Source organism: Leucoraja erinacea, chromosome 12 (genome assembly GCF_028641065.1).
Source record: "Leucoraja erinacea ecotype New England chromosome 12, Leri_hhj_1, whole genome shotgun sequence".
NCBI lineage: Eukaryota > Metazoa > Chordata > Chondrichthyes > Rajiformes > Rajidae > Leucoraja > Leucoraja erinaceus.
In genome coordinates this window covers 5,582,952-5,605,386 of record NC_073388.1, presented here as the reverse complement: position 1 = coordinate 5,605,386, position 22,435 = coordinate 5,582,952, and the positions used below count along the sequence as shown (strand labels likewise).

Genomic DNA, 22,435 nt, shown 5'->3' with positions numbered 1-22,435 from the left:
TCATAAGTCTATAAGTGATACAATATGATTCTCTTATACTTTATTAGCCAAGTATGTTTTGCAACATACAAGGAATTTAATTTGCCAAGTCCAACACACAAAACACATTTTAACATAAATATCCACCACAGTGACTCCTCCACATTCCTCACGGTGATGCAAGGTGAAAAAAATTCAATCTCTTCACAAGTTCACAAGTGATAGGAGCAGAATTAGGCCATTCGGCCCATCTAGTCTACTCCGCCATTCAATCATGGCTGATCTATCTCTCCCTCCTAAGCCCCCACTCCCCTAAAACCCCTGACACCCGTACTGATCAAGAATTTTATCCATCTCTCCACATCCACTCTATCCAGGCCTTTCACCACTCTATAGGTTTGAGGTTGGTATGGTTTAGAGGGATATGGGGCCCAAAGCAGCCATGTGGGACTATTGTAGATGCGACATGTTGGTCGACCTGTGCAAGTTGGGCCAAAGAACCTGTTATCACGTCGTATGACCTTATGGCCAACATTTCCAGTTTAGATGGGAAGTAATATCGCCCAGAATATCATTTTGCATGTTTGGTGAGTGGAAGACCACAGTTGTGCTTCCAATTCACTAATTACCCAACCTTTCACTATGAATTGACACTGGAATGTTGTTAGAAGGGCATTCTGTTCCAATAAAATCCAATTAGTGATCTGTGGGAAGTGGGAATCTACAGACTGATTGTAGTTGGGGCAAGAAAGCTGAAAAAGAGCAGGGGGGGGGGGGGGGGGGGCAAAGCCTAGGGAGTGATGGATGGATACAGGGGTTGATGGATGGAATAAATGACAAAGGCTAGAGATGAAAAAGAGACATCAGATGAGTGAAATGTCCATCTGGGAAGAATCTAGGTGGAAGTGGGAGGGGGGAAGGATAGTGAGAGCAATGGGCGGGATGAGGGAGCACAGGAGAGGGTATTTAAAATTGGAGATCTCATGATTTTGTGCACCCCTATAAGATCACCCCTCATCCTCCTGTGCTCTAAGGCATTGACTTCAAATTGCCGCCTTCCTTGCTTAGTGCTGTGAAATATACCCAATGCCCTTGGGACTGGACAATAAATGAAGGTTTTCTTCCGCTAAAGTGGGATTACTGTAATAGATACTGTTCATGAAATGGCGTTTTGTTTTGGAGAGAGCAATTCTGTGTCCAGATTAATGTGTGTTGTATCAGATAAAACTCAGGGTTGAAACCTTTTTGGAGACACAAAGGGACTGCAGATGCTGGAACTCAAACAGCTGGGGAAACTCGGATGGTCAGGCAGCATCCGTGGAGGGAGATGAACATACAATATTTTGTATTGCACACATCTTCAAGATGTGTAGTTAGTTTATTGTCTATGTTTATTAGCAAATGTGCGTCCATATGTCCAATAATTGTTGAGTTTAGTTTATTGTCACATGTATCGAGGTACAGTGAAAAGCTTTTGTTGCGTGCTAACCAGTCAGCGGAAAGACAATACATGATTACAATCGAGTCATCCACATTGTACAGATACATGATAAAGGGAATAACGTTTAATGCAAGGTAAAGTCCAATCAAAGATTGTCCGACGGCCTCCAATGACATAGCTAGCGGCTGGGATGAAACTGTCCCTGAATCTGGAGGTGTGTGTTTTCACACTTTTGTACCCTCTTGCCTAAATGGGAGAAGAGGGAGAGGCCAGGGTGCGACTCGTCCTTGATTATGCCGCTGGCCTTGCCGAGCCAGCGTGAGGCGCAGCTGGATGGGAAGGAAGTGCAGATGCTTGATTAAACCAAAGATAGAACCAAAATGCTGGAGTAACTCAATGGTATAGGCAGCATCTCTGGAGAGAAGGAATGGGTGACGTTTTGGGTCGAGACCCTTCTTCAGACTGGAGAAGGGTCTCTACTCAAAGCGTCACCCATTCCTTCTCTCAAGGGATGTTTTGTCCCGCTGAGTTACTCCAGCTTTTAGTGTCTATCTTGGGAATAAATGGATGATGGACACTGGGTACAGATGTGTATCCGTATTCAAAGATGTCCCTGATTGTCCTGTGAATAATTATTTATGAATGTTGGTGAATCAGAGATGTGAGATATTGTAATGTTAGACTGGCTAGTGTGGGTGGGGATGTGACGGGTATACTCTAGAGAGCTTGGAGATTGCTCCAATTCCCTGAGGTTTGAAAATTGAGACTAAGATTCACTCTGAGATTCAGTCCTGTCACTCATTCAATTCAGCACTTTCATCGCAGCAGCAAAACCACTTAGAAATAACCTCCCCCCCCCCCCCCCCCAATTTATCTCCCCACCAGCCATTGAGTTAATTGTAATTTTCTCAATCGCAAGATGACATTTTGCAGGGTAGAACAAAGAAGTTTTTCTTTTAAATTTGAACATGATTTAAAAAAAAGTTAGATAGACAGAAAAAGCTGGAGTTACTCAGCCGGTCGGACGGCATCTCTGGAGAAAAGGCATCTCTGGTGACTATGCCTGGTCCTTTTCTCCAGAGATGCTGTCTGACCCGCTGAGTTATTCCAGCTTTTTGTGTCTGTCTTTGGTTTAAACCAGCATCTGCAGTTCCATCCAACACAAAGAAAGTTAGACAAATTGAGGAAGGACATTATTGCCATAGAGGGAGTGCAGAGAAGGTTCACCAGACTGATTCCTAGGATGTCAGGACTGTCTTATGAAGAAAGACAGGATAGACTTGGTTTATACTCTTTAGAATTTAGGAGATTGAGAGGGGATCTTATAGAAACTTACAAAATTCTTAAGGGGTTGGACAGGCTAGATGCAGGAAGATTGTTCCCGATGTTGGGGAAGTCCAGGACAAGGGGTCACAGCTTAAGGATAAGGGGGAAATCCTTTAAAACCGAGATGAGAAGAACTTTTTTCACACAGAGAGTGGTGAATCTCTGGAACTCTCTGCCACAGAGGGTAGTTGAGGCCAGTTAATTGGCTATATTTAAGAGGGAGTTAGATGTGGCCCTTGTGGCTAAGGGGATCAGGGGGTATGGAGAGAAGGCAGGTACGGGATACTGAGTTGGATGATCAGCCATGATCATATTGAATGGCGGTGCAGGCTCGAAGGGCCGAATGGCCTACTCCTGCACCTAATTTCTATGTTTCTATGTTTCTAAATGTCCAGAAGAGCACTCGGGAATGAAGGCGGTAACAGCGGATGGTGGACATTGGCCAATCCATCATGGGTACTGACCTCCCAACCATCGAAGAGATGTATTAGGAGCCGCCGACTCAAAAAGCCATACTTTAGACTTTGGAGATACAGCGTGGACTGGAAACAGGCCCTTCGGCCCACCGAGTCAGTGCTGACCATTGATCACTCCGCACACTAGCGCTATCCTGCACGCACAAGGGGACAATTTTTACCATAGCCAATTAACTTCCAAAACTGCACTTCTTTAGGATGTGGGAGGAAACTGGAGCACCCGGAGAAAACCTACGCATTCACAGGGAGAACGGCCAAACTCGTATCTGGGTCTCTGGTGCTGTGAGGCAGTGACTCTTATCACCTGTATCATCATACAGAATAATGAAAGGCTTGGATAGGGTAGATGTGGAGAGGATGTTTCCACTTGTGGGAGAGTCTAGGACCAGAGGTCACAGCCACAGAATTAAAGGACGTTCTTTTAGGAAGAAGATGAGGAGGAATTTCTTGAGTCAGAGGGTGGGTGAATCTGTGGAATTCTTTGTCACAGAAGGATGTGAAGGCCAAGTCAGTGGATACTTTTAAGGCAGAGATAGATAGATTCTTGATCAGTACAGGTGTCAGAGGTTATGGGGAGAAGGCAGGAGAATGGGGTTAGGAGGGAGAGGTAGATCAGCCATGATTGAATGGCGGAGTAGACCTGGTGGGCCGAATGGCCTAATTCTACTTCCATTCCTTATAACCTTATGAGATGCTGCCTGTCCCGCTGAGTTACTCCAGCATTTTGTTTCTATCTTCGGTTTATCTGCCCATTTAACATGTTCTTGGTGGACGGGAAGTGGTGTAAATTGGTGTAATGATCTGGTTACTAATCAGTTTATTTATTCATGCGTTTTGATAGTCAATGCCTACTATGTTCTGTGTTTAAGAGGGAACTGCAGATGCTGGAGAATCGAAGCAAAAAAGCTGGAGAGAATTCCATTGCAGCAGCATCTATGGAGCGAAGGACACGTTCGGGCCGAAACCCTTCTTCACGTCTGGAAGGGTTTTTGGCCCGAAACGTTGTCGCTCCATAGATGAGGCTGTAGGCTGAGGGATGTTCTGTTTTCTAGATCTCCAAGGGACCCTTGTCACAGGGACATGTGGAGGCTGTAGGCGGGATGTTTTCTAGATCTCAATGACCCTTGTTGTGTTTCAGGTCTGTTGGTCTACCACTCTGTCCAGTTGACTGAAGCATGTTCCAAGACAAGGAGCTGGATTTTGGCCACTTTGACGAGCGGGACAAGTCTCGCTACTCCAAGGGCACCAGGATGAACGGCCTGCCCAGCCCCACCCACAGCGCCCACTGCAGCTTCTACCGCACGCGCACCTTGCAGGCCCTCACCACCGAGAAGAAAGCCAAGAAGGTCCGCTTCTACCGCAACGGCGATCGCTACTTCAAGGGCATCGTCTACGCCATCTCCGGTGACCGCTTCCGCTCCTTCGAGGCCCTGCTCGCCGACCTGACCCGGACCCTGTCCGATAACGTCAACCTTCCCCAGGGAGTCCGCCTAATCTTCAACATTGATGGACTTGGGAAGGTCAGCAGCCTTGATGAACTAGAGGAAGGTTAGTATCTCACTGGTTCAAAGCTTCTTTAGTAAGGTCATGAGCGGGGGAATAGACAATAGGCAGTAGGTGCAGGAATAGGTCATTCGGCCCTTCCAGTCAGTGATCATGGCCGATCATCCACAATCAGTACCCCGTTCCTGCCTTCTCCCCATATCCCCTGACTCCACCATCTTTAAGAACCCTATCTAGCTCTCTCTTGAAAGCATCCAGAGAACCGGCCTCCACTGCTTTCTGAGGCAGAGAATTCCACAGACTCGCACTCTCTGTGTGAAATAGCTTTTACTCATCTCCTTTCTAAATGGCTTACCCTTTATTCGTAAACTGTGGCCCCTTGTTCTGGACTCCCCCAACATGTTTCCTGCCTCTAGCGTGTCCAAACCCTTAATAATCTTATATGTTTCAATAAGATTCCCTCTCATCCTTCTAAATTCCAGAGTGTACAAGCCCAGCCGCTCCATTCTATCAACATATGGCAGTCCCGCCATCCCTGGAATTAACCTCGCAGCAGTAGAATTAGTCCATTCGGCCCATCAAGTCTACTCTGCCATTTAATCATGGCTGATCTATCTCTCCTTCCTAACCCCATTCTCCTGCCTTCTCCCCATAACCTCTGACACCCGAACTAATCAAGAATCTATCTATCTCTTCCTTAAAAATATCCACTGACTTTGCCTCCACAGTCTTCTGTGGCAAAGAATTCCACAGGTTCACCACCCACGGACAAAATAAATTTCTCCTCATCTCAATTCCCAAAAGAACGTCCTTTAATTCTGCTGCTATGACCTCTGGTCCTAGACTCTCCCACTAGTGGAAACATCCTCTCCACATCCAATCTATCCCAGCCTTTCACTATATTTTATTTCACTCTCTCATTTTCATTTACATCTTTCAGTTTCCGATGCTGCACTTTTGCTGGAGTATTTACGTATACTATACCATTCTACATCAGATAACACTGTCATCTACGAATGGACGTATGGAAATCTGGTCTTGTTTGTTTTTTTTGTTTTGATGAAGATTTCACAATTCAAATAAATATATTTAACTAAACCAAACCTATTGGCTTGAATTTGAAAGGCAAAGCTCACATGAAGGTAGGTGAGTGGATCAGGCAGCATCTCTGTATCTCCTCCAACCTCATCTACTGCATCCGCTGCTCTAGGTGTCAGCTGATTTACATCGGGGAGACTAAGCGTAGGTTGGGCGATCGTTTCGCCGAACACCTCCGCTCAGTCCGCAATAACCAACCTGACCTCCCGGTGGCTCAGCACTTCAACTCCCCCTCCCATTCCCAATCCGACCTCTCTGTCCTGGGTCTCCTCCATTGCCAAAGTGAGCAACAGCGGAAATTGGAGGAACAGCAGCTCATATTCCGCCTGGGGACCTTGTGTCCGGATGGCATTAACATTGAATTCTCCCAATTTTGCCAGCCCTTGCTGTCTCCTCCCCTTCCTTAACCCTCTAGCTGTCTCCTCCCACCCTCCCATCCGCCCGCCCTCGGGCTCCTCCTCCTCCCCTTTTCCTTCCTTCTCCCCCCCCCCCCACCCCCCATCAGTCAGAAGAAGGGTTTCGGCCCAAAACGTCGCCTATTTCCTTCGCTCCATAGATGCTGCTGCACCCGCTGAGTTTCTCCAGCAATTTTGTCTACCTAGCATCTCTGGAGAACCTGGATTGGTGACGTTTCGGGTCGAGACCCTACTTCAGAAGAAGGCTCCTGCTCTGCGCCACCAATCCATGTTCTTCAGAGATGCCGCCTGACCCATTGAGTTACTCCAGCACTTTGTGTCCTTTTATGTAAACCAGCATCTGCAGTTCCTTCTTTGTAAAGTGTGGGTAGCATGGTCAGCTTGTGGAAACATTGATAATGCTTCTTTGACGACACAAGGGACTGCGGATGTTCGAGTCTCTCTGTTACTGTAATGCTTCCTTATTGAGCGACTCTTTGACGGGTCTTCTCCCAGAGTTGAGAACCATCCTTTTCCTTACTCTTCTTTTGCACCAGTGGCAAAAACAGGAAAGCAGACTATTATCTAAATGGTGGCCGACTAGGAAAAGGGAGAGATGCAGCGAGACCTGGGTGTCATGGTACACCAGTCATTGAAGGTAGGCATGCAGGTGCAGCAGGCAGTAAAGAATGCGAATGGTATGTTAGCTTTCATAGCAAAAGGATTTGAGTATAGGAGCAGGGAGGTTCTACTGCAGTTGTACAGGGTCTTGGTGAGACCACACCTGGAGTATTGCGTACAGTTTTGGTCTCCAAATCTGAGGAAGGACATTATTGCCATAGAGGGAGTGCAGAGAAGGTTCACCAGACTGATTCCTGGGATGTCAGGACTGTCTTATGAAGAAAGACTGGATAGACTTGGTTTATACTCTCTAGAATTTAGGAGATTGAGAGGGGATCTTATAGAAACTTACAAAATTCTTAAGGGGTTGGACAGGCTAGATGCAGGAAGATTGTTCCCGATGTTGGGGAAGTCCGGGACAAGGGGTCACAGCTTAAGGATAAGGGGGAAATCCTTTAAAACCGAGATGAGAAGAACTTTTTTCACACAGAGTGGTGAATCTCTGGAACTCTCTGCCGCAGAGGGTAGTCGAGGCCAGTTCATTGGCTATATTTAAGAGGGAGTTAGATGTGGCCCTTGTGGCTAAGGGGATCAGAGGGTATGGAGAGAAGGCAGGTACGGGATACTGAGTTGGATGATCAGCCATGATCCTATTGAATGGCGATGCAGGCTCGAAGGGCCGAATGGCCTACTCCTGCACCTAATTTCTATGTTTCTATGTTTCTTTTATTTTTGATTACTTGGAACATAATTGCCAGTCATTAGCAGGAAGGAGTTGGGGGGGGGGGAATAGTCAGGAAGTTAAGGGCGGGGGCAACTGATAGAGTTGCTGCCTCATAGCGCCACAGATCGTGGGTTCGATCCTCATCTGAATTGCTGTCTGTGTGGAGTTTGCATGTTCTCCCTGTGGCCGTGTGGGTTTCGCCCGGGTGCTCCGATTTCCTCCCACATCCCAAGGACATGCGGGTTTGTAGGTTAATTGCGCCTGTAAAACTGTCTCCAGTGTGTTGTGAGTGTGGAAGTGGGATAACTATTATGACTAGATGATCGATGGTCAGCATGGTGGGCCAAAGGGCCTGTTTCCATGATGTATCTCTAAACTAAACTTAAGGTCATAAGGCCAATAGGAGTAGTATTGGGACATTCGGCCCATCAAGTCTACTCCGCCATTCAATCATGGCTGATCTATCTCTCACCCCCAACCCCATTCTCCTGCCTTCTCCCCATAACCTCTGACACCTGTACTGATCAAGAATCTATCTTAAGTTGTGCATGTATTAATCCTTTCTATAATATTGGATTTGGGAAGGGCATTTATTTCTTAGAGTTATACAACATGGAAATAGGCCCTCCGGCACAACTTGCCCACACCAACCAACATGTCCCATCTACACTAGTCCCACCTGCCTGTGTTTGCCCCATACCCCTCCAAACCATGAGCTGGTACAAATGTTTTTTAAAGTTGTTGTAGTATCTGCCTCATCTACCTCCTCTGGCAACTCATATCCACCTACTGCCTCTAATCTCCTAATAGATTTCGAAATGTGCATTTCATTTTAAACTGTGTGTGCTGGAAATTCCATAAAGTAATTTTTGACACTTTTACTTTAGACTTTTGAGATACAGGCCCTTCAGCCCACCGAGTCCGTGCCGACCAGCGATCACCCTGTACAATGGCACTATCCTATACACTAGGGACAATTTACAATTGAACCTCAGTCTGAGGAAGGGTTTTGGCCCGAAACGTTGCCTATTTCCTTCGCTCCATAGATGCTGCTGCACCCGCTGAGTTTCTCCAGCAATTTTGTGTACCTTCGATTTTCCAGCATCTGCAGTTCCTTCTTGAACACCATTGAAACTTGTTTGTCTTTGGATTTTCTAAAGCATTTAAAATGATAATTGTTGGAGTTAACTCAGCTGGGCAGCCAGAGAAGGAATGGGTGACGTTTCGGGTCGAGATACTTCAGTCTGAAGAAGGGTCTCGACCCGAAACAAGATTAGTCTGAAGAAGTGTCTCGACCCAAAACGTCACCCATTCCTTCCCTCCAGAGATGCTGCCTGTCCCGCTGAGTTACTCCAGCATTTTGTGTCTACGCCTTAAACCAGCATCCGCAGTTTCTTCCTACATATTGTTGGTGTTAACCTGCCAGCTTTATTTCTTATTCCAATCATTGTGGAGTTAGTTGGCGATAGTGGTTTGATAGTCTCTTTGGTTGCCTTTAGAAGAATATGTAGGAGTGAGATCAGTATCGCATCATTTACCATTTAGGCGACTAATCCACTCTTATACACCCTGCAGCAGCTGTGAAATAATTCCTTTCCACGCACTGCCCTGCCCAATAAATTCCTCACTGTTAGTTAGCAGAAATATTAATAGCCTTCCTTCATAAACCTACCCTGGAATTTGATAGTTACACTTAAAGAAAAGTTACCGGCTGTAAGATTTAGTTTTTTAAATTCTCACCAAAGCCTGGAAACTAATCATCTCAAATAGTTCCAATAGACAATAGGTGCAGGAGTAGGCCATTCGGCCCTTCGAGCCAGCACCACCATTCAATATGATCATGGCTGATCATCCCCAATCAGTACCCCGTTCCTGCCTTCTCCCCATATCCCCTAATGCCCCTTTCCCACTTGGGAAACCTGAACGGAAACCTCTGGAGACTTTGTGGCCCACCCAAGGTTTCCGTGCGGTTCTTGGAGGTTACAGGTGGTTGCCGGAGGTTGCAGGTAGTGGAAGCAGGTTGGGAGACTGACAAAAACCTCCGGGAACCGCACGGAAACCTTGGGTGGGGCGCAAAGTCTCCAGAGGTTTCTGTTCAGGTTTCCTAAGTCGGACAGGGGCATTACTCCGCTATTCTTAAGAGCCCTATCTAGCTCTCTTGAAAGCATCCAGAGAACCGGCCTCCACCCTCTGCCCTCTGAGGCAGTTTCCATGTGGGAAAGAACTGCAGATGCTGGTTTAAACCGAAGGAAGACACGAAATGCTGGAGTAACTCAGCGGGACAGGCAGCAGCTCTGGAGAGGAGGAATGGGTGACGATTCGGGTCAAAACATCACTCTAGGAAAGGGTCTCGACCCAAAACGTCACCCATTCCTTCTCTCCAGAGATGCTGCCTGTCCCGCTGAGTTACTCCATCATTTTGTGTCTATAGATCTCAAATAGTGCACTTGGGTCCACTGGGAGTGTCTAGAAACTCATTGAATTTGACCACACTTCAGGCACCAAAGCCATCCCTTCAACCTAATTTCATTTGGAGCTGCCGATTTAATTCCTCGAGGTAATAGAGAATGCAAACGGCAAGATTAGCAAGTTCGCTGATGGTACAAAAGTGGGTGGTCTTGCTGATTGTTTAAGAAAGAACTGCAGATGCTGGAAAAATCTTGGGCAGTGTACACCCCAGCAGTGTGAACATTGACTTTTCCTATTTCAGATAGTCCTTGCTTTCTCCCTCCCCTCCCCTCCCCTCCCCTCCCCTTCCCAGCTCTTCCACAGCCAACTGTCTCCGCCTCTTCCTTTCTTCTTTCCCACCCCCCCCCACCCCCACCCCACCTCCACATCAGTCTGAAGAAGGGTCTCAACCCGAAATGTCACATATGCCTTCGCTCCATAGATGCTGCCCAGAGTAGGGGAATCGAGAACCAGAGGATATAAGTTTAAGGTGAAGCGGGAAAGATTTAATAGGGGTACCTAAGGGGTAACTATTTTTACACAAAGGGTGGTGGATGTATGGGACGAGCCGCCAGAGGAGGTAGTTGAGGCAAGGACCATCGCAACATTTTTAGAAGCAGACAGGTACATGGATTGGACAGGTTGGGAGGGATATGGACCAAATGCAGGCAGGTGGGACACAATAGACAATAGGTGCAGGAGTAGGCAATTCGGCCCTTCGAGCCAGCACCGCCATTAAATGTGATCATGGCTGATCATCCCCAATCAGTACCCCGTTCCTGCCTTCTCCTCATATCCCCTGACTTTGCTATCTTTAAGAACCCTATGAAGCTCTCTCTTAAAAGTTTCCAGAGAACCGGCCTCCACCGCCCTCTGAGGCAGAGAATTCCACAGACTCACAACTCTCTGTGAGAAAAAGTGTTTCCTCATCGCCGTTCTAAATGGCTTACCCCTTATTCTTAAACTGTGGCCCCTAGTTCTGGACTCCCCCAACATCGGGAACATGTTTCCTGCCTCTAGCATGTGTGTCCACACGTTGGTTAGTGTGGGCAAGCTAGGCCGAAGGGCCTGTTTCCACACTGTGTAACTGGATGGCTCTATCTTGAATAGTTCCTTGGGGTGAGCCGGGAGCATCTGGAACCTCTTTGAATTTGCACTTGCCTTCTGGCAACAAAGCTGCTCCTTCTGCCTCATTTTACTTGAGGCAGAACTTCCCCATTTAATTCCTCCAGGTAATAATATGATGGCTGTTTAACTGTGTAAGCTCACGGCTGTGTGCACTTGCTGCTGCAAGTTTATTTCGAGTATTGTGTTCAGTTCTGGGCACTGTGTTACAAGAAAGATGTTGTCTAGCTGGGACATGATGGCTGGTGTGGGCAAGTTGGGCTGAGTGTCCCGTTTCCACACTGTATCACTCTGTGACTCTATAAGTCATGGGGGCAGAAGTAGGCCATTGTGCCCATTGGGTCTACTCCGCCTTTCAATCAGGGCTGATCTATCTCTCCCTCCCAACCCCATTCTCTTGCCTTCTCACCATTACCCTGACACACGCACTAATCAAGAGTTTTGTCACTCTCTGCTTTAGAACATAGAAACATAGAAACATAGAAATTAGGTGCAGGAGTAGGCCATTCAGCCCTTCGAGCCTGCACCGCCATTCAATATGATCATGGCTGATCATCCAACTCAGTATCCCGTACCTGCCTTCTCTCCATACCCCCTGATCCCCTTAGCCACAAGGGCCACATCTAACTCCCTCTTAAATATAGCCAATGAACTGGCCTCAACTACCCTCTGTGGCAGAGAGTTCCAGAGATTCGCCACTCTCTGTGTGAAAAAAGTTCTTCTCATCTCGGTTTTAAAGGATTTCCCCTTTATCCTTAAGCTGTGACCCCTTGTCCTGGACTTCCCTAACATCGGGAACAATCTTCCTGCATCTAGCCTGTCCAACCCCTTAAGAATTTTGAAAGTTTCTATAAGATCCCCTCTCAATCTCCTAAATTCTAGAGAGTATAAACCAAGTCTATCCAGTCTTTCTTCATAAGACAGTCCTGACATCCCAGGAATCAGTCTGGTGAACCGTCTCTGCACTCCCTCTATGGCAATAATGTCCTTCCTCAGATTTGGAGACCAAAACTGTACGCAATACTCCAGGTGTGGTCTCACCAAGACCCTGTACAACTGCAGTAGAACCTCTCTGCTCCTCTACTCAAATCCTTAAATCCTTTAAAATACCCATTGACTTGATTTCCACAGCCATCTGTAGCATTGAATTCCAGCGATTCGCCACCCGCTGACGGAAGAAATTCCTCCTCATCTCCTTTGCAAAGATACTTTTTATTCTGAGGAATAAATTAATTGAATTCATGCATTCATTCATAAGAATTTTGTCGTTCCGGTTTGAGACGTATCACAGTAAAACTCTCTTGACGACCCTTGAAGGCTGAGGATTAAAATGAAAAGTGAGAAGAGGGTCAGTTATTGGCAGTCGAAGATAAACTGAAGATAGAAGAAAAATGCTGGAGTAACTCAGCGGGACGGTCTCAAGAAGGGTCTCGACCCGAAACTCATTCCTTCTCTCCAGAGATGCTGCCTGTCCCGCTGAGTTACTCCAGCATTTTGTGTCTACTTTCTGATACTTAGTACTCAATAGTCAATGGTCACCTAACTGCCACATGTACCGAGGTAAAAATGATTTTTTTTTAAATCATATCGTTCATTAAAAATCTTATTATGCACAGACACAATCACACTTGGGTACAAGAGTGGAATAATAATGGATTATACTGAGGCAGTGCACAGGCGTAATCCATCAAGTATAGTCACTGCCTCATTATATCCCCAGGGTTCGATCCTGACCTCGGGTGCTGTCTGTGTGGAGTTTGCACGTTCTCCCTCTGTCCGCGTGGGTTTCCTCCGGGTGCTCCGGTTTCCTCCCACATCCCACGGTCAATTGATCTCTGTAGAAATGTCGCTGGTGTGTAAGGAATGGGCGTAAAGTGGGATAATATAGCACTAGTGTGAATGGGTGATCGATGGTCGGCACGGACTCAGTGGGCCGAATGGCCTGTTTCCATGCTGGATCTAAACTAAACTAAACTAAACTAAAGGTAGACAAAAATGCTGGAGAAACTCAACGGGTGAGGCAGCATCTATGGAGAGAAGGAGCCTATGGTCTATGGAATAGCTGCTTCACCCGCTGAGTTTCTCCAGCATTTTTGTCTACCTTTGATTTTTTCCAGCATCTGCAGTTCCTTCTTAAACTAAACCAAACGTCAGCTGTGCATTAATAACCGTTAATCTCATGTGGTAAAAATATCCTAGTAATTACAGGCCATTTGATTTAAATTTGGGCTGCTCATTTCACTTGATAATTAATTGAAGTTCTAAACAAAGGCATGGCCATCACAGTTTGCAGTCTATTCTGAGATACAGTGAATCCTAGTGTGACCTGTACATGTCATAATGCCATAAGTCTTATTATATTTGGCTTGCTATGTGGGGAGTGTTGGCTCAGTCCAAATACCACTTCTTTGCCAAGTCTTTAGAATGTATTTTTTTGATGTGCCTTTAACCTATGTCTGTGCACTAGTTTCATATAGATAAGAACCTAATGTATAAACAGGATGTGAATTCATAAACAGCACATTGCGATTCGTATTCATCTGATTTTATTAGCTAATTCTTCATCATGAAGTCATTCAACATGGAGACAGGCCCTTCAGTCAATTTGCCCATGCTGACCAAGATGTTCGAAGGTTCAACAGTCCTTTATTGTCATGTGTACAAAAGCAACAAGACTCACAACTACATAACAGTTAACATAAACATCCACCACAGTGGATTCCCCACATTCCCCACTGTGATGGAAGGCAATAAAGTCTAATCTTCTTCCGTCTTTATTCTCCCACGGTCGGGGCAGTCAAACCATCCGCGATCGGGGCGATCAAAGCTCCCGTGTCGGGGGCGGTCGAAGATCCTGAGGCTTGGAGCTCCCGAAGTGGGTCCCTAACCAAGGGGACCGTGAGCTCCACGATGTTAAAGTCCACAGGCTCCTGCAGGTGGAGCTCTCAAAGTCGGTCCCCAGCTAGAGGCCGCCAGCTCCTCGATGTTAGGCCGCAGTGCGGACGGAGATACGGTACCTCCGTCGAGGTAAGAGATTAGAAAGAGTTCCCCCCACACACATAAAACAAAGCTAAAGAACACTAAAACATACATTCAACACATATTTAAAGAACAACAAAGAAAGAAAAGGATGAGACGGATTGTTGGCGAGGCGGTCATTACGGCGCCACCTATGTACACTTTAGTTTAGAGATATAGCGCGGAAACAGGCCCTTCGGTCCACCGTGTCCGAGCCGAGCAGTAATCCCCGCACACTAAAACTCTCTCACACACACTATGGATCATTTACAATTTTATCAAGCCAATTAGCCCACCAACCTGTACATCTTTGGAGTGTGGGAGGAAACCGGGGATTCCGGAGAAAACCCACGCAGGTCACATGGAGAACGTACAAACTCCGTATAGACAGCGCCCATAGTTTGGATCGAACCCGGGTCTCTGACGCCGTAAGGCAGCAACTCTACCGCTGTGTCACCCGTTGATGTAACTAGTCCCGTCATTTATAACCATATAACAATAACAATTACAGCACGGAAACAGGCCATCTCGACCCTTCTAGTCCGTGCCAAACACGTATTCTCCCCTAGTCCCATCTACCTGCGCTCAGACCATAACCCTCCATTCCTTTCCCGTCCATATAACTATCCAATTTATTTTTAAATGATAAAAACGAACCTGTCTCCACCACCTTCACTGGAAGCTCATTCCACACAGCCACCACTCTCTGAGTAAAGAAGTTCCCCCTCATGTTACCCCTAAACTTCAGTCCCTTAATTCTCAAGTCATGTCCCCTTGTTTGAATCTTCCCTACTCTCAGTGGGAAAAGCTTATCCACGTCAACTCTGTCTATCCCTTTCATCATTTTAAAGACCTCTATCAAGTCCCCTCCTTAACCTTCTGCGCTCCAAAGAATAAAGCCCTAACTTGTTCAACCTTTCTCTGTAACTTAGGTGCTGAAACCCAGGCAACATTCTAGTAAATCTCCTCTGTACTCTCTCTATTTTGTTGACATCCTTCCTATAATTAGGCGACCAAAATTGTACACCATACTCCAGAATTGGCCTCACCAATGCCTTGTACAATTTTAACATTACATCCCAATACTCAAGTTAATTGATTAGTATTATGTTATATATCAGTTAGGTGTGTAGTGGTTCCTATTAAATCTTTCCCCCCTCACCTTAAACCTATGTTCTCTGGATCTCGATTACCCTACTCTGAGCAAGAGACTCCGTGTGCCTACGCGCCTCCTGGAGTGATATGAAATGAGATAGAAACACACAATGCTGGAGTAACTCAGCGGGACAGGCAGCATCAGTGGGTGGAAGGAGATGCTGCCTGACCCGCTGAGTTGCTCCAGCATTCTGTGTGTGCCTCTATCTTCGGTGTAAAGCCAGCATCTGCCGTTCCTTCCTACACATAAAGAGAGATGAGTCGGGGAATGGTTGATATCACATTTCACTCTGTCCAGGTTCCATTTTGAATCGTGTGCCACTGAAATGAACAGGGGCTAAGTGATTTAATTTCTGGGCCATTGTTCACATTTAAAATGGGAGCTGTGGATATGGACTCTCTCAAATCTGTCACACCCTGAAGATGACAATGAACAGCAGGCATGGCCATGGTGTGCCCTCAACAAGACGAGAAATGATGCAATATTAGTGGACTCCTGTCTGTTTCTATTTTGCTGGCTGGCTTAAGGCAAAGGGCAGGGCGTAGAATGTGTTTGGAGCTGATAGCTTTGTGAGTATTTATTTAATGGCAGCATTGTAAAGCTAGGTGAGATACACTCCTCATTTAATTGGTTGCCTTTCATTTGGTGTTTGCTTATTTATGTGACAGCAATTCACTTTGTTAGTCATCTCATTATTAATGTATTTCCTTTGGATACGAGGAGTCATTTTATGGGCATATTTAGGATTTAATGTGGGAAGCTACAAGTGCTTTGACTTGATGCCTACATTTTTGGCCCTGCTGCCAGAGACATTTCATATCACTTTTTGCTTTTTGCCGAACAAGGTTTGTTGAGCGACGGCATCTTTGACTGACGTATCTGGTCAAGGAAAAATCCGCAGCAAGACGCGACGGTGATTTTTCAGGTCTCGCAACATTTTTTTTTGTCGCCGCTGGATTTTGAAATGTTCGAAATCTTTTGGCGACCCTGATATGACCCCGGCAGTCGCCGAAAAAAATCAAGTCGCCATGTGGGACGGGCCCTTAACTCAGCGGGACAGGCAGCATCTCTGGATAGAAGGAATGGATGACGTTTCGGATCGAGACCCTTCTTCAGAGTGAGAGCTAGGGGAGCGAGAGACACAGAGATAAGGAAGGCTAAGGTGTGAAAACGAGACATCAAAAGAGATCGAGATCGAGGAAAATGTGGAATTGATCACTGTTAGCCCGGAGAAGGTGACAATAAAGCAAACAGAGGTAACATGTATTCAGGGGGGCAGTCATACTGGTCGGAGAACTGGGAAGGTGGAGGTATGGAGAGAGAGAGAGAGTTAAGGGCCTGTCCCGCCAGCATGCGGTTGCATGGGTCTAGCGCGACCAAACGTGGTGGCTTGAGGCGTACGGCCTCGCGGGGCCGGTCCCACTTCCAACCGCGGAGCCGTTTGGAGTTGTGCGGGGCTGGTCCCGACATCATAGTCACCAATCAGCTGGGCAGGAGGCGGGCCAACTGAATTTGGACGTCGCACGGCGTCGGGCGGTTACGTCATCATGCAACGCCACGGCGGGCGGTGATGTCATCGCGCAACACCAGCGCTAGCGTACGCCTGTCAAGACGCTGCGTACGGCCTCAATGCGGCTGCGGGCCGACAAGTCATTGCCGCGCAGAATTTTTGAACACGGTCAGTTTTTCGGAGCCCCGCGCGATGTCGGGACCAGCTCCGCACAACTCCATACGGCTCCGGCGATCGAAGTGGGACCGGCCACACGAGGCCGTACGGCTCAAGCGACCACGTTAGGTCTCGCTCGCCGCTTGCAGTCGCATGCACGTGGGACAGGCCCTCTACTCCAGCTTTTTGTGTCTTGTTTCTTCAGTTTAAACCAGCATCTGCAGTTCCTTCCTACACACTTGATGCATGGTAATGGTTCACACTGGCATTAGAATGATTTACAGGCAGGCACCGCCAGTCAAATGAGGAAATGCTGTAGGTTCATTGACACAGTTACCATGGCTTCAGTTTTCATGGAGTCTTACAGCATGGATACAATACAATCCCTTCGGCCCATCTTGCCCATACCGGCCAACATGCCTCACCTACACCAGTCCCACCCGCCTGCGCTTGGTCCATATCCCTCTAAACCTATCCTATCCATGTACCTGTCCAAATGGTTCGTAAACGTTGCGATAGTCCCTGCCTCAACCACCTCCTCCGGCAGCTCGTTCCATGCACCCACCACCCTGCCTGGCCCACCGAGCTACTCCAGCATTCTGTGTTCCAAGCAAAATTCCAGCATTCGTAGAAACAAAAGAACTGCAGATGCTGGTTTATGCCAAAAGAAACACAAAGTGCTGGAGTAATTCAGCGGGTCAGGCAGCATCTCTAGTGAAAAAAAGAAGGGTGACGTTTTGGTTTAGGACACTTCTTCAGTCTGATGGTGGGTTCTGGCCTGAATTGTCACCTATCCATGTTCTCCAGAGATGCTGCCCGACCCGTTGAGTTACTCCAGCACTTTGTGTTTTAGGCAAGATTTCAGCATCATAACAATGAAGTCCAATTAACAATTGGGACAAAATGCCTGATCTTGCTAGAAATGTTCCTGAATATTCATGGAATACCATGTATTTATGAATTAAATTAATCTCTTTTGTACATTTTTCTCAACTTTGGGAATGCAATATTATTATTCTTCTGTTACCATCCCCAAAAGGCAAGAGAGAACCTTAGCTCAAATGTTATTAATTAATTGAATAAAAGTAGACATTAGTGAGTTTTTAGTTTAGCTCTTTAAGTGTGAAGTTACACAAGGCTTTTAACTCGATGTCTCAACTGGGATCAAAAGCAAAGAGAGAAGCAATTAAGAATCTGACGGAACAAAGTGCGTACTGAGCCCATTCATAAAACCGTGTGTAGGAAGGAAATGCAGATGCTGGTTAAAGTCAAAGGCAGACACAAGACGTTGGAGTAACTCAGCGGGTTAGGCAGCATCTGTGGAGAAAAGGAGTAGGTGACATTTCGGGTCAAGACCCTTCATCAGACTGAGGGTCGGGGAAGGGGAAACTAGAGGTGTGGGAAGGTACAGATCTAAGCAGAGCCTGCTTCGAGGACTCGGGGGAAAAGTGGAGCCCACAATGGTCCATTGTTGGCTGGGGACGAGGTGATAACAAAGTCATGGAGTGATACAGCGTGGAAACAGGTCCTTCAGCACAAGGAGCCATTCTAGCAATGTCTTCATATCATACTGTCCATCCCCTTGGCTCCTAATTATCTATACAGGTTCTAATGCTCTCAGAGCATTTGTTCCAATAAGTAAGTCAATGGTCACAAGGAGAATGTACCAACTCTCTGTACAGACATCCCCCGTGGTCAGAATCGAACCCGGACCTCTGGAGTTGTAAAGCAGCAAATCTACTGCTGTGCCACTGTGCCGCGCAAGCTTTTAGTTTAGTTTAGTGCGGAAACAGGCCCTTCAGCCCACCGAGTTTGCGCCGACCAGCGATCCCCGCACACCAACACTATCCTACACACACTAGGAGCAATTTACATTTATGCTCAGCCAATTAGCTGACAAACCTGTACGTCTTTAGAGTGTGGGAGGAAACCGGAGCACCCAGAGAAAACCCACGCAGGTCACGGGGAGAACATTCAGATTCAGATTCAAACTTTATTGCCATTGTGCAGTGTACAGTACAGAGACAACGAAATGCAGTTAGCATCTCACCCAGAAGAGCGAACATAGAATAATGAGCAATAAATATATATACGTACATACAGTCGTAGTAGTGAAGTTTTTTCTGGTGGAAGGAGTGTCCATACAAACTCCGTACAGACAGCACCCATAGTCGGGACCCATAGTCACCATAGTCAGCAACTCTTAAGTCAATTCCGAAAATTATAACTACTCTTAATTCACACATGCACTGACTTTACAGCCCAACACCCAGACTTCCATCTATTATATCCACATAATGAAATTTGGAACTGTAATGTGTATTGAAACTGTAATTTTTAACATTAAAATTAAAAAAAAAAAAATATTTAATATAATCTTTAAACATCTCCTTCACCATTTTGCCTTTATAGATATGTATATAGCGCCGCAGAATTGTGCACCTATCCCCCCCCTCCACCCCTTCTCCCTTTTGTTTTTGTTTTCTGTTTCTTGTTTTTTGTACTAAATTATATGTATGCACTGAGTACGAGCAGCTTTTAATTTCATTGTACATGTATAGTGACAATAAATGGCATATCTATACCTATCTATCTCTACTGCTGTGCCGCCAAATTGTACCTTGCATTTTCTTTCTCGTCCGTTTAGGAGAGAGCTACGTTTGCTCCTCGCATGACATCTTCAAGAAGGTGGACTACACCAAGAACGTGAATCCCAACTGGTCGGTCAACGTCAAGACCTCTGGAACCCAGAAGGTGCCCCAGTCACTTGCCAGCGCCAAGAACATGACCGAGGTTAAGGAGACCAAGGACTTTGTCCGCCCCAAGCTGGTGACTGTCATCCGCAGCGGCGTCAAGCCACGCAAGGCCGTCAGGGTCCTGCTCAACAAGAAGACCGCGCACTCCTTCGAGCAGGTCCTGACCGACATCACCGAGGCCATCAAGCTCGAGACGGGGATCGTGAAGAAACTCTACACCTTGGACGGCAAACAGGTGAGTCTTTCTCCTCCTCCAGGTGAGATATCATGTCTGTGCCTGTACGAGTCCTGAACAACTGATAATGGATCTGTCCAATGAAACCTGTGATCTATCTAAATGACTGACGATCCCAATGTTTCTACTTTATTGTGTATGTGTGTGTGTGTGTGTAATGGTGATACACTGGTCAACCCGAGGATCACCTTCAGCAGGAGACTTGTCCCACCAAGATGCAGCACAGAACGCCACAGGAGATCCTTCTTCCTTGTGGCTATCAAACTGTATAACTTCTCCCCCTTCTGTCGTGGGGTAGACTGACTCCCCCCCCTCCTCCCCACATCCTCCCCAATCTTTGCACATCCATAATCCTTTCCACTCGTCACTTTAGAAACATAGGCAATAGGTGCAGGAGTAGGCCATTCGGCCCTTCGAGCCAGCACCGCTATTCAATGTGATCATGGCTCATCATCCAAAATCAGCACCCCGTTCCTGCCTTCTCCCCATATCCCTTGATTCTGTAATTTCATGTTTCAAGTATCTTGTGTGTTTTATGACTGTTGGCAGATCCATTTCCCTCCTGGGATGAATAAAGTTCTATTGTATATACTTGTTGTATATAACGTCAGATAAATCATTATGAAACCAATGTCGTTTGTTACAAATCATCAACTCGTCTCATACCCAGTCCCGGTAGTATTATCAGATCGGTTCAAAGCTGGAGTAACTCAGCGGGACAGGGCAGCATCTCTGGAGAGATTGAATAGGTGACGTTTCGGGTCGAGACCCTTCTTCAGACTCTTTGGTGTTATCCAAAGTTGGACTTGGGTAATTAAGTTTACTCCCGTCAGTGTTGATGTAATACAGCTAATATAGTGAACTAGTTTAGTTTAGAGGTACAGCATGGAAACGGGCCCTACAGCTCACTGATCAACCTGTAAACAAGTTCCATTCTACACACACTAGGGACAATTTACAAATTTTTATTTATTTATTATTATTATTATTTTTTTTTTAATACCAAGCCAAATACACAGCAAACCTGCACGCCTTTGGAGTGTGGGAGGAAACCAGAGCACCCGGAGAAAACCCACGTGGTCACAGAGAGAACAGGCAAACTGCATACAGTCACCACCCGTAGTCAGGATCGAACTCGGGTCTCTGGTGCTGTAAGGCAGCAACTCTAATAGAAATTCTCTGGGTACAGGCTGATTGTGGGAGCGTTAGATCGACCACACCTGAATTCCTCCCCTTCCCTTGTACAGTAGCGTTATCCAGCTTTGTGCTTGCGTAATAATGAGATTTGGTCCATAATATGTTTGGAGCACCATAATGAACTACAGTAAGTCAGCGGGTGAGGCAGCATCTCTGGAGAGAAGGAATGGGCGACGTTTTGGGTTGAGACCAATCTTCAGACTGATCTGCATTTCCTTCCTACACACAGGTTGTACATTCTCCCTGTGACCGTGTGGGTTTCCCTCCAGGTGCTCTGGTTTCCTCCCACATCCGAAAACGGTTTGTAGGTTAAGAGGATTCAGCAAAGATTGTATTTGCCCCTAGTGTGTAGGATAGTGCTGGTGTACGGGGTGATCACTGGCCGGCACGGACTCGGTGGGCTGAAGGGCCTGTTTCCACGCTGTATCATTAAAGTGTAAAGTCTTTATTCAAAATGGATCTAAGGCCTTCCACTGATTTCTGAAACTTTGTCTGCGTTTTATATGTTTAAAAAAAATTGGTGGTATGCCTTCTCCAAATATTGCCAAGGCCACAAGCCACCAAGGGACACGAGAGAAAGGTGGGATTGATGCAGTCTCTTCTGATACACTATTGTGTAAATTCATTTTTTAAATCTTGCAACCATTGCTCATGTATATTTGGAGATATTAAATGGGGCAGTGGTTAAACGTCCCCTAATAATATCATTTAAGGCAAGGTTGAGTTCAGTTTTGTTTATTGTCAGATGCAGTGAAAAGCTTTTGTTGCGTGCTAACCAGTCAGCGGAAAGACAATACATGATTACAATCGAGCCACTTACAGTGTACAGATACATGATAAAGGGAATAACGTTTAACGCAAGGTAAAGCCAGCAAAGTCCGATCAAGGAGAGTCCGAGGGTCACCAATGAGGTAGATAGTAGTTCAGGACCGCTCTCTGGTTGTGGTAGGATGGTTCAGTTGCCTGATAACAGCCGGGAAGAAACTGTCCCTGAATCTGGAGGCGTGCGTTTTCACACTTCTGTACCTTTTGCCAAAGATAGACACAAAATGCTGGAGTAACTCAGCGGGACAGGCAGCATCCCTGGAGAGAAGGAATGGGTGATGTTTTGGGTCGAAACCCTTCTTCAGACTCAGATGGGAGAGGGGCGATCCAATTGATCCAACTTGTTACGTGGGAAGAAACTGCAGATGGTGGCTGTCAAGTGAAGTTGCAGACTGACGTTACTAAGATGCACGGCTCATGACCGCATCTCCCGATATAGAAGAATG

At 46.4% G+C, this 22,435-nt stretch overlaps 1 protein-coding gene across 5 annotated transcripts in view; it reads left to right on the top strand.

The window, feature by feature from the left end:
• The window catches only part of LOC129702021 (neuronal migration protein doublecortin-like), a 151,516-nt gene that overhangs the window by 4,382 nt on the left and 124,699 nt on the right, over window positions 1-22,435 (top strand). For all 5 annotated transcript variants that reach the window (XM_055643517.1, XM_055643516.1, XM_055643515.1 and 2 more), the window contains exons 2-3: window positions 4,361-4,770; window positions 19,624-19,967. In XM_055643517.1, coding sequence (XP_055499492.1) covers window positions 4,398-4,770; window positions 19,624-19,967 — 717 coding nt within the window. In that variant the 5' untranslated portion in view covers window positions 4,361-4,397. The remainder of the gene's footprint in view (window positions 1-4,360; window positions 4,771-19,623; window positions 19,968-22,435) is intronic.